This window comes from Geospiza fortis, unplaced genomic scaffold (assembly GCF_000277835.1).
Source record: "Geospiza fortis unplaced genomic scaffold, GeoFor_1.0 scaffold16, whole genome shotgun sequence".
Classification (NCBI taxonomy): Eukaryota; Metazoa; Chordata; class Aves; order Passeriformes; family Thraupidae; genus Geospiza; species Geospiza fortis.
This window is the reverse complement of record NW_005054302.1, coordinates 16,372,682-16,387,932: the sequence shown is the minus strand read 5'-3', so window position 1 is coordinate 16,387,932 and position 15,251 is coordinate 16,372,682. Positions and strand designations below refer to the sequence as shown.

Here is a 15,251-nt window from a genome sequence, read left to right as displayed (position 1 = left end):
GAAAAGCACCCACCTGCTCGGCAGAATTCATCAGCCTCCTGGTGCACCATGTCTTTGACCCGATTGCTGTAGGTCAGCCTGGAGTCTTGATCATAAGCCTTCAGGGTCTCGCTGGAGCTGTAGGATTTCTGGGGTGCCTTGCTGTCCTCACTCTCGGCTGAAGAGCTGGTGTAGCGGCGCTCAGTGTCGCGGCGCCGAGTCAGAGATCGATACGGTTTCCTTTCCTTTACATCCATGGCACCCTCGTCTGAGTATTCAACATTAAAATAATGACGTCTGTGTGGCGGTCAGATTGGAATAACCTGAGAGAGAGAATTAAAAAATGTCATGCCTTTGGGCACTCAACGGCTAATTTGCCTTCTTTATACATTCTTACACTGAAGAAAAGGGATGTTACTTAATGGATTCCAGAAAAACCCTCTTAGAACAATTACCAATAAAAAGAAAGTCTCAATTATGTGTGACTCATTTAATAATTGCCACTGCTAACAGGATACATATATGCAGCAACCTGCATCTGTCTGAACTAGGCATATACTTGGGAATTTGAAACTGATTGTGATATTGTGTGTCTTCTTTCTGTAGGAAGTGATTCAGACACCTCAAGAAGGCATGTATTCATCAGTCATCTAATCTCTGGGAAATCAGGTAATGCTGAAATGTCTCTATTTGGGCAACTGGAGGGCTCTGGAAAAATGCTGTCCTGTGGTTTTAAAAATGTTTCCACAGATCATGAGGTTAGAATGTATGAACAAAAGACTGAGATGGTGTAAGAAGGCAACTGGGAAGGGAGAGGGAGAAAGGATTGAAGGAGTGACGTGGATGGAAATTGCATAAAAATGTCTTCCTTTTCAGAGGGCTCATCTTTACTCAGCTGTAAATATATTAAAACTTAAGCAGAGCTGAGAAAGTGTAAATAAATGATAGTGTTCTGCTTCATGTAGCAACATGGCCTGGGATTTATTTCTGTGGAAAAACCAATGTATATAAACACTGCAATACAAGCATACATATCTGCACACAGAGAAAACAGATATCAGAAACAAAACGTATTAAAAGTATTTTTGTCAAAATAACTAATAAGTGGTATTTTTACTTCAAGTTTATTAAATGTGACAGAAAGCAGGAAAAAAAAGGCAATGCCTTGCATCAAGATGGAAAAATATGTTTTTTAATATCTAAACTTGTTTATGAGGAAAAATAATGATAAAATACACAAACCAAACATGGAAAGTCTGTAATTATGCACTGAGCTTCTCTGAAACTGAATCCTCCTGACTGCTAAAGAACAGAAGTTGATTCTCTAAATGCCACCCCAGGATATTGTTGTTTACCATCAGCATTTAAAAAAAAGAAAGCGAAAAGTTCAGAAAGAACCTATCAGTTCTTGGTCTTTTTCACAGCAAATACATATGGAAATATATGGCAAGAACTGAATCACATTCTGTTCGCATTTCTTTCTTGAAAAGCTAAACCCTGAATGTACTAATCAAATCTTACTCGTCCATGACTCAGATCCTAGACTTGCTTTAGATGCTGTGTCCTGGATTTCAGAGAATCATAGAATCCTATAACGGTCTGGGTTGAAAGAAACCTTGAAGATAATCTAATTCCAACTCCCTGCCATGGACAGGGACAGCTTCCACTAGACCAGGTTGCTCAAAGCCTCATCCAGCCCGGCCTCAAACACTGCCAGGGATGGGGCATCCACAGCTTCTCAGGGCAACCTGTGCCAGTGCCTCACCACCCTCACAGGGAAGAATTTCTTCCTAATACCAAGTCTACATCTGCCCTCACACAGCTATGGTGCAGCAGTTGAGGATGGATGTGTTGTGAGCTTTGTAGGTCAGCTTAAAGGGATGTGGTGTAACTTAGCATTAGTGGGTTTTAAAACTGAGGAGTTTTAAATTAAGGATGTGTAAAGAATGGGAGACTCCCAGCACAGGGTCTGATAACTTACAAATCATAATAGTAATACTGAAGCCTGAAGACAACATTTTATTATTAATTTCTTGCTTGAAAAGCTGTCTGGCACAAGCACAACTACAAAAATATTGGAGTCGAAGAGAGACTGCGGGAGGAAACAAGAATGACAGGAAGGCCGTGAGGTAAACAGGCAGCTGGGCAAAGAAGCAGAATTACACTCTTGGGCCTCTCGTGGGGTTAAACCATGATACACTCCGATTTCTGCAATTCTGATTGTGCTAAAACTACTGAAGGGTTTTAGTCCAAAAAAAACCTCCAAAACCAACTTTGCAATGACACACCCCAATTCCAACACCTTGTATGGCTTCTGTAGCATTCTTCCTGGGAATTAAGGCACTACTATAACAAAAAAAAAAACAATTCCATTGTCTCCAGTCTATTCCAGAGATGGTGGCAGATCAAGTTCATACCTTCTGTTTGTCAGCAAAATGCATAGAAACTATTGAACACTAAGGAAGGGAGAGGGGGAAGGAGGAGCGTCTTTAACAAGCTTTATCTGAGTCATCCACAGAGACTTGAGCACCACTTTGACTTCAAATATGTTTTTAAACCCACCAAACTCATTGACTTAAATTCATTCAGGTAAATGCAGTACAGTGAATGCAAATGGGATTACTCACCAGCCAAAACTGACATGTTTAATGTATTGCAGAGTAAGGATACAAAACTAAGGCCTGAATGTAGAAGCAATAGTGAAGGAGATTGCATTGGTGCTATAGAGCAATCGCGGCATGTAAGAGATCTACCAAATAGGAGATTTTTTTTGCATTGAATCAAACATATTGGTGCTTTCACACTGGAAAGAAATAAAAGAAATAGAGCATCTGATTGCCTTTCAGTGCACTGTCATCTCCCCTTTCTTTTTAAAAAAAAATTTTTTTGTTTGAAAAATTGTGACTTTTTTTACACTTGTTATTGAATCTGTTTGTCCCCTTTATAGCATCTCTGTTTGAAAATCTTAGAAAGAGCAGGTTTGTTATACTTTTGAATATAACACCTTAAAACAGGCTGCTTCACAAAAGCCCAGTATTGTGAGCTGCTATAATGAACACTGAAATTGTGGTTTATTGTTATGGAGGATGAAGATAGCAGAATGTGAGTGAGAAATGGTTACTCTCTAAGAAAGAAATGAGGAAAGGTGGTTTCTTCTGCTCCTGAGCATTGTCGCAATTCCTACCTAGGGCTGGTCATTTAAAAACCCTCTAGCAGGAGAGTAACTTGTGCCAAGGAAACCTTTTTGCACTGCTAGAGCCACAAGGTACAAACAGGGTCTGTAATTACCATTAGTAACCTTGCAACTTAGGAAATGACAAAAAAACATGAGGAAATTGACTGAATTCCCACCAGATGAAGGGTTTTCTTTCTGTAAGGAAAGGTGCTGAAAAACTGAAAATTCTTCTACAGTTCATCAAAAATAGCCCTGTAAATTTGCACCATCCATATGCACATTCCTCTACAACAGTGTTTCTATTCCCAACTCATTCATGTCTTTATAAATTTAACTCTTCTCAACTTTTTATTTCTCTCTCCCTCACAACTTGGGTTGACTTTCCAAATAGAAAGGTTACCTCCATAAAACAAAATGAAGGATTTTTTTAAAGCTATTTTTAAAGACTGAACTGTTGCATTTACCTGACTTAAGTAAGTTTCCAGCACTTCTCCATGGACATGCCATTCTTGTCATCTCAGTTTTATGGCCCAATTCCCAGATGGTTTAGATACCTTACTTTCAACGGAGTTCTGTTGTCAGAGAGTTTGCTTCATAGCTTTTCTGTGGTAGATTATTACTTTTTTTCTGCTACTCCTTGTGTCTAGATTTTACTTCTGCTACAATTTCATAAGTGCCATCAACACCTCACATTTTTCCTGACTTCTCTGGCACATGACAAACACAAAGAATCACACTCGTCTGAATTACATACTCAACCACCAGTTTCTTTCCGTCTTTAGCTCATGATTGCTCCTCATAATTTTAAAAGCTTCCATAAACTTGCTGGACTGGATGTAAAAAAAACAGGCTTTCTAATATGGACCTTTCCATTTCCGTGTTCATTTTCCCTCTATAAAAGCACAAAACCCTTCTGCTCTGAATCATTTACATTTGGAAAGGGCTTTCTTGTCCTATAATGCAGTGTTTCTAGTTCTGTTTGTTTCTTTCATCATACTGCTGTCTGCATAACATATAAAATTTCACCTTTTTTTCCTTTTTTAAAATTCTACTTTAAAGCCAATTAGTTGCAGTAGTCATTCCTATTTTTGGCAACCTTCTGTGTATGGGGGTCCAATCCCAGCTGAATCACAAACTGGTCTGGAGTACAGCTCACAACAGAAGCATCCTTCTGTCTTTACTTACTCTACTCAGAAAAATCCCACTGACCCCAGAAAGGGTTACTTAGAAGTAAAAGCCTGTAAAATCAGATTCCTTGATATAGTTATATTTTTCAGGAGTGTGAGACTCTTCTCACATCCCTGCACACATGTCAGGGAGTGGAGTAAAAAAATCAGTGTTCTGGTTCTGGTGCAGTAGTGCAGCAAACATAATGCTTATTTGCAGCACTTTTTATTTTGCTTTTGCTTTGGCTGGCTCCCAAACAATTCTTTTTATGATGTTTTATCCTTTATATCTCTCCTCCTCATTCTCAGTTCTGTTGTTTTTTGTTGCTCTTTGGAGCTTTGATTAACCACACTGGCTTTGTGCTGCAGAATCACACTCAATGAATGGCAAGGGGTATGATTTATTTTCTGAGTCACTGCTCAAAAGAGAAACTTGCATCAATCAAAAACCAGACAAGGGAGTGTGACACCACAAAGTGATATGCTGGGAGGTGCTTATAGCAAAAAGGACAGGTGGTCTTTGATAGCTGACTTACATTGCAGGTCACTAATCACAGAGATTAGCAGCAAGGTGATAGACAGCGCCTGTTCTGGGAGGCAGCATGTCATATCATCCAATTTTCTGTCAAAATGTGAGGGTTTAAACAGTACAGATAGCTTTATGTACTTCCCATATACTTATGGCTACAGGATGATGAGAAAGCTGGAAGAGTGAAGTATCTTGTCTGCAAGAAAACGTGAGCATGAGATCTGGTGGGTTGATTCCACCTCCACCTTTGTGCTGAAGGAAGGAAAAGGACTACTTTTCACTTCTCATTTGTTTTCCTCTGCAAAACTGCCTATGCAAAAATGGCATTACACTACTTGACATGGCATACTTTTTGTCTTCTTGAACTCGATTTCATTTCACTGCTTAGGGCAATATGTTTCCCTATTTTTTACTGCTGCTGCCCCTTGTAGAATGAGGACAGCCATAGGATGCCAAGCAGTAAGCTTAATTTTATATTCCCTCCTTTGGGCTGCACAAATCGAATCATTAACTAAGACCTAAAGCTGGTAAGTAGTGAGCAAGTACCCTTTCTTTCACTTTATAGAGGAAGAGATGAGCCATGGGAAGCCAAAGCGAATTGCTTAAGGTGGTACAAGAATAAAACAACACAACTGAGGGCAGCAACTTTATCTCCAAGGCTGAGCCTGATACTGAGCCCTTGATTTTTTTGAGAACCAAGTCACATAAGCATACTAGAATAATTAATGAAAAAAACTGTAGCCAATGCATCCCTGAAATCTTTTTGGAGAACAGTAGCATGAACCTCAGGTATTATTAACAAGATGCTCTTTCATGTTCAACAGAGTCCTTCAGTCAGAAGGACTGTGGAGCATGGACAATTGCAGTTGTATCTGACCTATGAAATCCCATGGTGAGTGATGAAAACCCCACTCAGAGTCAAAAGGGAGACAGATTTTGACCTTCTATATAAACTTTCTCAAAGACACCAACAGATACTCAGGGCAAACCAGCCATGTTATTTGGGAAATTAGCTCTAACTCAGGACCCTAAGCTGCAATCAAAGAAGTTGCAAGTTCAGATGATTAAATGACTTTGTGTCTGATTATTAATACCCTACACCAAATTAAGTCATCACCTTCTTTCATCATATTTGAAAGAAGGCAATCCACTCTGACAGTCCTACCACTTCCATGAGGACGAAATGCCTTGTTCAAGTCTCCTTATTGTGATTTCATAGGCTCATGGAAAGGCTTGGGCTGGAGGGAACTTTAAAGATCATCTAGTTCCAACCTCACTGCCACAGGCAGGGATGCAATGCACTAGTCCAGGTTCTTTAGAGACCCATGCAACCTGACCTTGAAAAACTTGGCCTTCTTTATACAAAATACTGAACCTGAGAAATCTTATTTGGTCATTTTTATTTGTCAAAAATTGTCTAAAATACTGCCTCCCATTCTACCTCATCTAAGCCACAAAGCTGGCATAAATGTAGAGGTGAATGTTCTTTCTGATGCATTCAGCAAATCCTTCAGCATGTACTCAGGGGTTATTCAAATCAAATTTGTATTGCCTGGTGATCAGAGTCAGCAATGATCTGATCTTAGCAAATACACTACTGTGGCTTAAACACTGTGATGCCATTTACCATGTTTCTGGGAGATTCTTCCATAACAAAAATGATTCCTGTGTTTTTTATTAAACCTTAAGCTTCAGATTTATAACAGAGGTTCAAATCCCAAGAGATCTTCATAGGAAATAAATTAAGCTATAGGTATAACATCGTCTCACATTTTTGGCAAAGACCTAGGAAAGAAGCAGGCACAAGAGAGGAGGAGAATGAAGAGTTGAAGTAATACTGCTTGGCTTCAGTCCAGTACTCAAAGAAAGTAACAAATCCTCCCTTTTCTGGTCTCAACCACTAAGCCTTTCTTCTACTGGTAAGAGACTTGCTAGACAGTTGGTAATGCCTTGTCCAAAAAATGTGGTTTGTGACCTTTTCACGAATAAATCTAAAACTGCATTAAGCTGGAGGCCCAGGAAAGCTTGAAACAGTAGTGGTGGGAAAACATGGAGGAGGCTGGAATGCAATTATCTCAATTATTTCTCGTTTGCAACTCCCTAAGTCTTCTGTCATGGGCTGGAACATTTAACTTGTGCTAGTGGAAGATTTTAGGGCCTGAAGTTAAAAATTCTTCTGAATGACTTTTGTCAAGTATAAGCAGTCTGCAGTTGCAGCCATCAGAACCCTACTCTGGCTTACTCCAAAATGGAAATTATTTTGGAAAAAAAATCTTACTTTTATACTGCAATCCTCATTATGAGTCTACTAGCCATTCTTGGATGAAGTGGGTTTTCTTCAGAACCTCAATTTAATAGAGAGTGCATAATGGCATTTAAATAATAAATGCTGCAAGATACAGCCTGACTACATACACTCTTTTATGATCAGCCTACAAATTTTTCCTAACTGTCTTTGTCAGACTCAAGGTTTTGGTGTATGATGTGCCACACATCCAAACCCCATGTAAAACCAGCACATTTATCAGCAAATCTCAAGAGTGACAAAGAACTGGCGACATAAAATGCTAGTATTCACTGAAAGTATTCCCATTCTTTCTCCATTACCCACATTTTTCTAATTTGGGCTCTTGCCTGGGATACAGGAAGCTAAAATTTATGTCCTTCATCTGAGTCAGGACAAAGTTTTGAATGTGTCTCAAGCCTCCTAGATGAAAGCCCTTGGCGTAGCCTTTCTCAAACTGTTTGGGAGAATTTTTCTTTTTTCTTCCAGAAAATAAAAACATAGCCTGGGGTTTGTTTGCTAAAAAAAAACAAAAACAAAAACAAACAAAACAAAAAAAACCAGCAAAAACCCAAAACAAACAAACAAAAAAGATAATTTCTAGTCATAGAACTGTAGAATGGATTCCATGACAACAAGTAAGATGTCTTTGTTTTGGAAGGCACCTTAAGGATCACCTACTTTTAATTCCCTGCCATGGACAGGAACATCTTTCACTAGACCAGGTTACTCAAAACCCTTTCCAACCTGTCTGTGAACACTTCCAGAGATGGGGCACCTACAGTTCCCCTGGGCACCCTGTGCCAGTGTCTCATCTCTTAGACAGTAAGAAAAGCCTGGTACAGGACTCACTCAGGGTGTTAAGCTTTACACCCACTCCTGGGTAAGCTTTGTGTCTAATTCTCAGCATTCTGTTGTGGCCTACAGGAAGCCTTTGTAATTAAATTGTGACTCAAATGAAAATGTAGCAACAATTCCAAGACCATTCCCATGCACACCTTGTGCCATCCAATCTCTTTATTCCACAATTAGGTAAGTGAATTCCCATGCCTAAATACACTAGCTCTGTCCGCCTACTTCCCTGTCAATAAACTGAACAAGGAAACTATCCATCTCTATTACCCCTGTATGGATTGGACGCAGTCAATTTGGAAGACAAAAAGGGGACAGTGGTTGTGAACGGTGATTTAGGAATCAAGGTTGGTCTTTCCCCTCTATCCACTTCAGCAAATTTCTCTGCAGGAACACTGGGTGTGACAGTCCCTCATGAATCTGTCCTCTGAGAGTTTGCCTAACCCCATTTGGCTCTAAATACTTTTGGCCTTCACCACATCCTGTGTGCAGTGCCTCAATGTGACTCTGTGTGGTGTGAACATGTACTTTTTTCATTTGAAGTCACTGTTTATGGTCTTTTTCATGGGAGTATTGATGAGCCATCAGCCTTTTCCATAAGAAAAGAGGCCTTGAACTCATACCTACTCTCAGATGTATCTTTTTGCTATCATACATTATTTCTGAAAAGAGCTGAATGGAGGCTGAGACTCTTTTAGGAAAGAAAGCATGTCTGCCTTTTCTGCCTGCAGACACCACCCTGTATCCATATTCCTCAGTAAAGGTATCACGTTGATGTGCACCTCCTGTTTGAAACAGAGTTCAGAGCATCCTCTGTTCTACACCTTTCAGATGCAGCCTGGGGTTTGAGCAGCTCACAGGGTGACAGCTGGAATTGAAAGAGACCTGTAAAATAAAACTTCCAAGATCTGAATTTTTTCTCCTTTTTGTCATTGGCTTGACGGTGGAAACAATGGAAAAGTAGTTTTGGACAGCACTGCCTTTCACTACTGCCACTGAATAGCAGGGAATGCCATAAGCTCAACTGAATTTGGACGAATGTACTTAGAATTATGCTCAAAAAGTATTGCTAGGGACAGATTTACTTTGTATCTACCTATTTATTACGACTAATTTTATAGACACTACAGAACAATAAGATGAGAAACTTCCTGCAGCAGGGGGAAGCTCTCACCTAATCAGGCAGGACACTTAGAGTAGGGAAAAAGTATTACCACCCCTCTTGTACAGGCAAGGGCAAATATCTTATCCAGTTACTTGAATTCATGTAAGGAGCCCAGAAAATTCCTGCAGGATTAGTCACAAGGCCAACCTGTCCTTGTCTTACTACAGCATCACATGTAAAAATGTCCCTGCTCTTGTCATGGATGCTGTGGTACTGGGTAATCTCTCCTTGCCTTCCTTTAGCGGGGGGAGAAACCAACCTATTTTCTTGTTCTGATAAAATTCCCTAAAGGGTTGAACTTCAAACTAAGTTTATTAAAACATGAATTATCTGTAAAATAATACTGCAAGGGCTCATGAATTTGATTCATTTTAGGACTTCTCTGTGAGATAATCAGAGTGCATTGAGAGATGCTAGGGATTGATTAATCAGTGTAACCCCTACTGTGTCCAGAGCTTCACTTTCAACAGCACAATAAGCTTATGCAGTAGGAAGTGTATTTTCTTAAGTAAAATGTCTATGGGGAAAAAAAGAGAGAGGTAAAAATAGTAAATTAGAAATAGAAAGTGTTTGAGGTTTTTTTCTGAAACAAAGGGCCCCTTCATTGGAATAACAAGGAGGGGGATCACCTCTAGGAAGAGATTTTAAGCACATGCAAGAGGACTTACACCTGATTGCTGGGTTGCATCTTAGCACTGCATGTACAGGGATATGGAGAAAAGGCTCTGGGGAGACCTTACAGCACCTTCCAATGCCTGAAGGGGCTACAAGAGGGCTAGAGAGGGTAATTTGCAAGGGCATGGAGTGATAGGACAAGGGGGAATGACTTCGGACAGACAGAGGGTAGGATTAGATTAGCTATAAGGAAGGAATTCTTCCCTGTGAGGGTGGTGATACACAGGCACAAGTTGCCCAGAGAAGCTGTGGCTGCCCCATCCCTGGCAGTGTTCAAGTCCCTGGCCAGGTTGGGGCTTTGAGCAACCTGGTTTAGCAAAAGGTGTCCCTGCTCATTAGAAGATCTTTAATGTCCCTTTCCAACCCAAATCCTTCATGATTCTATGATTCAGTGACCTTCCAAAACAGACATACATACACTCTTCCAGATGTACAAATGACACTTGACTGAAAGGTGCATTAAGGAAGGATCTTAATAAGGTAATGACAACTGACACTGTATTTCTGGTAAAAAAAAATCAGACATTACATTTATTCTATTCTTGTAAAATGCTGCTTTTCTATTTGCTCAAAGCTAACAGAGTAACAGTAGGGTTTATTTCTACTTTTCTTTTCTTTTTTTTTTTTAAACACATAGCAAAAACTCAGATTTCTTACTGATTTAGCCTTCAAGGAAATCCATTTTCATCTCTCCCATGTTACAGGCAGAACAGACCAACAGAAAGGAGGTGACCTGACCAAATAATGCAGGAAGTCAGTGGCACAGACTACACAAACCCCAGCTCCTCTTTGCACATCAGAAGCCTGTTTACTGGACTTCTTGGATTCTGTGCCAGTAATAATGAAATTCAATCATCTTTCAGTTGGTAAAATGCTAGATAAGAGATTAAGGAGTTTATCCAAGTCCGAACTGAAAAATGAGTTCTGCACTGCTGGTATTAAGATCACTAGTTTAGAGACTAAGTGATAAATTTTCTGGTTTGCCATAGGAAAATATCTTATATTTGACTTTCTGCGGCAAAACAGAATGACTTATTAAATCTTTCTTATAAGAACAAGTTTTGATAACATTTAACAGAATGAGTTGAACGGCCCACTCTTTTGCTGAAGAAAAGCTTTGCTGCCATGCTAAGGAATCCATCTTAAAGAATATTCAGCAAAAAGACATTGTGGGAAGAAAAAGAAAAAGCAAATAAAGGAGCCGAGGAGGGGAGAAAGTAATTGAAGATGTAAATGTCTCTTCTTAGTCATACCTTTACTGACTAGCTAGACCAAAGATTAGAAGTAATTGAACTAGCTCTCAGTCAACAAAAGATGCAAGTAGATTGCAAAACAGAGTGGGATTACATTAGTTTACACTAAACCAAGAGTAATTAGTGTTTGAGCAGTGCTTAAAAAGCAAAAAGTGCTATATAAATGTTAATTATTACTATTTGTTTCAAATAGATGCAACAAACACAATCTTTTATATGCTTTAGGAAGCAAAAGACAATGAAGTAAAACTCACTAACAGCCTCCATCATTTGGCTGAGACCTATCAGATCACACTTGGGAAAACACATGGAGCTTTATTCAGTGGCTGTCTCTGAATCCTAAGTGTTTCATGTGAAGTCATAGGTGACTGTCTATCTCTGGAAAGCCTACATTCTAGAAATGATAAAAAAACAACAAAGCCCACCCAAAGCACAAAGGTCACCAGCTCCACCAATGTAGAAAGAATAAGAGAATTTAAGAGATGGAGACCACAAGTTTCAGTAGCAAGTAAGCCATCTTCATTTTGGGCCATGCAACAGTTGCTGAGATGAAGAGATAGTTATGTCTACTGCTGAGAAGCAAGAGCAAGACTCTGGGAAATAGCACCAGTTTGTCTTATGCCCTGCTGTACCACTAATTTATTGTGTGATCCTGGACAAGGCATTTAATCTTTTGGGCCCATTTTATGAGAAACAGATATAACCATTCTCCAGCTGTTTCACAGCCAAGTAAAAGGTCTTTTTTGATGCTTTTAAGCATGTCATTTCAATAAATAATTTATGAGACATATCACTATTAAGAAGATGTCTGAGAGAGTCTAGGAGTCTAACAAGAAACTTATGAGGTGAGATCATCAGTTTCAGGATGGATTCTGGGCTATAACATGCTAATGATTTGCAAAGATTATTAGGCTTGTTGGAACCATGGACATAAAAGAACCCTAAAGTAAAATGCTTATCTACTTTTTTGCAATAAATTTTCTACCAATTTCCTTCCTACCTTGGCAAACTCTTGCAGAGAAGAATGATAAATAGCAGGGGTCTAACCACTTTGTAAGTTTTAAAAATCGCAAGGCATAATTCAATTACAAAAAGTAATTTGTATGAAAGAAATATTTTGCCAGGATATGAGCTAATAAAAACCTATATTTAAGCTCACGATTTCCAAGGCAGTATACAAATGTTAATTTATTAGCAATTATGTCTGTAAAGGAAGCAGTACAGATGGAGACAGAGAAGACAGCAACATCCTCAGTCACACACTCCTGAAGCCAAATGTCTTATTGTACATATCATTGCCCAAGTGAAGCTGGATCAATGCTTGCATCTGTTGGATGCAGAAATCTGCTGGAAATCCAATTGCCAAGAAGCCTTTAAACATAAGTTTGTTTTCACCAAAGTGCAGGCTCCTGGGTTTGAAAATGTCAACCTCAGTAGAGGAATGGTTCCCTGTGTCAATGTTTCTGATGACAAACCCTACTTGAGATGCTCCCTCCTGCTAGGGCTCAGCCACCCTGCTGCTTCCTGCCTCCCTGGGGATACTGATGGAGCTGTTCATAAAACCACACCATAAGCAGATCAGGGAAATTGTCTGGAAATTAAAAGAAAAAGAGCCCTTATCTCCCAAATCCTTACCTTTTTATTTTTGTAGCCTACCCCGACTTTATGCAAGCGAGATTAATATCAATCTGGTTTTACAGGGGCATTTCACAATTAGATGCAAGGCTCAAGCAAGAGGAAATACACTGGGATGGGAAGGAAAACAGATTGAGATACTCTTTTCCATCATCTAAGTTGGCAGATGGAGCTGTTTCCACTTTAGGTCATGCATGCAATAACTTGCCTGACCTAAAAATCTTATTTCTAACCAGTTTTCAAGCAATAGAACGGGTGGGTTCTAATAACCATTCCAGAATATCTTTTCCAGCACTAGCCCCTTCCATCTATGGGCAGATGTACATTTTGTGACTCTGAGAGATAGTGTTGCTCCATTCCTTGACAAGAGAACTGCTGCTGCTGCTTCATGGAAGCTGCCTTGCCATGCTGAAACCCCAAGGGGTTTCAGGGGTTTCTGTGTCCACAGCTCATCTATTCCTCCTCCTTGCTTACAGAACAAAGTTTCTCTGCCATTAATTGGAATTTCTGTTGAGACTTTATTCTCTCTTCCATTACCTTTATTATACTGTTCTCAAGAAGAGTTGAAAACTGATGTAAGGAAACCAGTTAAATGCAGCCAACATATTTTCCTCGCTTCACTACCTTGTTTTTCTTTCCTTTTTTTTCTTTCATTTTTTTCTTTCCTTTTATTTCAGTAGCAATTGTTGGTATCCCATGTAGGAAAAATTAATGTCAAAAACAACCCAGACCTTTCTTACTACTTTTTAGCTTTTTCCTTTGGATATCATGCTGTGTATAAGCTATATCTTAAGGTATTCCACAAATCACTAGTTTTATTCCTATGTTTCTGACCAATGAGGAGTGAATCTGTTTTGTCATCTCCTGACTGGCATTGAGTTTTATACCACCATGGCTTTTGTGAACTGTGCATCTGATCCAAAGTCCTTTAAATTACTTAGAAGTATTTTCCATTCATTTCACTTGGGGAGTAAAATGGGGCTTTATAAGCTCAGCTCTCTGTACAAAACCTTTTAATGTTCTTTTTTATGGTATGGGCTGCACTGCGTCATATTTCAGTCTCCAAAAGTGTCAGTGCTAAGGACAAAAATGAATGAAATTAAGAAATTGGAGTCTTTTGAAAATCTCCTTCTCGGGGTGAGCCAAAATGAAACTATGAAGAAACATGTAAGACAGTACATTGGCAATTTTCTCAGATGCAACCTGTGACCTTGGGAGCTGCTGATTTGCCCCCATGGACCCTTGAGGGGGCCTGGGTTTGATAGAGCAGGTTTTTCTCCAAAATTAGGCTCCTTTCTGACATAATAAGCATAGTGCCTTTTATGATTAAGGCATTTTAAAAATTTTCTTTCCATAATTATACGTAGCTGGGGTCTGGAGCAGTCCAGCCTTCAAGCTGTCAATAAACAGGTTTAGTGCCGAGTTGGGTCATTAGGCTTACAAACAGGTTGAACTTAAACACTGGGGTTTTTAAGCTGATTTCTTGGGTAGATAAAGAGATATTTATATTTTCATTTAGTTTGAGTGATACCAGCACCTGCCACTTGCTCTAAACAGAGCAGTTAACCCATAACTCCCTCTGTCAACTCCCGTTGATGAAAAGCAAAGCAGATAAATTAATGGCTCCCCTGAGAGGAGAGAACTGAGAAGGCTCATGTAAACAAACACCTCACAAAATACAACTGTATTAATGGGAATGGAAATGAAAGAGAAAATGCCTCTCTCCATCCTTGATAGGCACAGCAGGCTGGAGGCAAACACTCACAATGAAACTAAAGGTGGGGAACACACACCGGGCTCTTTGGGGCTCACTCAGAGGCCATTAGTGCAGATGGAAATATTTCAGTCCAGCTGACACCAGTGGCAGCTTTTTTGATGCATCTGACTTTGTAAATGTAACCTTTGCCCCTCTATGCTGGCATGGACACAAGGTCCTGCTGCTGGGAGTTGCACCCTGCAAACAGTAATTTAAAGTGAAAAGAGGTGAAATATGCGATTCTTTTAAAATCTGGCTTGCTCTTAGGGAAATATAGAGGATGATCCATGCTCCTTGGCTTTTTCCCCCACCTGAGGGTGGGCTTCAGTATCTTCAGCTGCTCTGTCTCAAATGTGCTGAGGGCATGGTGCTGTGACATAAACTGAAGAACATTCAACTACTTCCTCTGTGAAGGGATAACACTAGGACACTTAGATGTCATAGATTCATAGAATGATCTGGGCTGGAAAGGACCTTAAGATTATCTAGTTCAGCCCCCCTGACATGGGCAGGGACACCTTCCACTGGAAGATGATGGAGATGACAATCTTAAAAAAAACCAAATGTGCAGGTCAGTTGATTGGGCTCTAGTCAGGGATAAATCTAATTAAGAGAATTTTTTCCTCCCATCTCTATGACCTTCCTCTCTCAAATATGTTTTTCCCCAATATGTAATGGGAGATTGGATTTTAGTTTCTTTTCCTGTAACTGCTTTGGAGTGGTCCTAGGTACCACAAGGTACCTCACAGTCCTCCAAGGCAGAGGAATGTTTGCACAGACAA

The 15,251-nt window shown here is 39.7% G+C and overlaps 1 protein-coding gene across 3 annotated transcripts in view; it reads right to left on the bottom strand.

Moving 5' to 3' along the window:
- The window catches only part of TENM4 (teneurin transmembrane protein 4), a 605,662-nt gene that overhangs the window by 354,893 nt on the left and 235,518 nt on the right, over positions 1–15,251 (bottom strand). For 2 of the 3 annotated variants that reach the window (XM_031066102.1, XM_031066104.1), the window contains exon 4: positions 14–302. In XM_031066102.1, the coding sequence (XP_030921962.1) occupies positions 14–236 (223 nt within the window). In that variant the 5' untranslated portion in view covers positions 237–302. Of the gene's footprint in view, positions 1–13; positions 303–15,251 lie in introns of those variants that run through there. The other variant, XM_031066103.1, reaches the window with a different exon arrangement.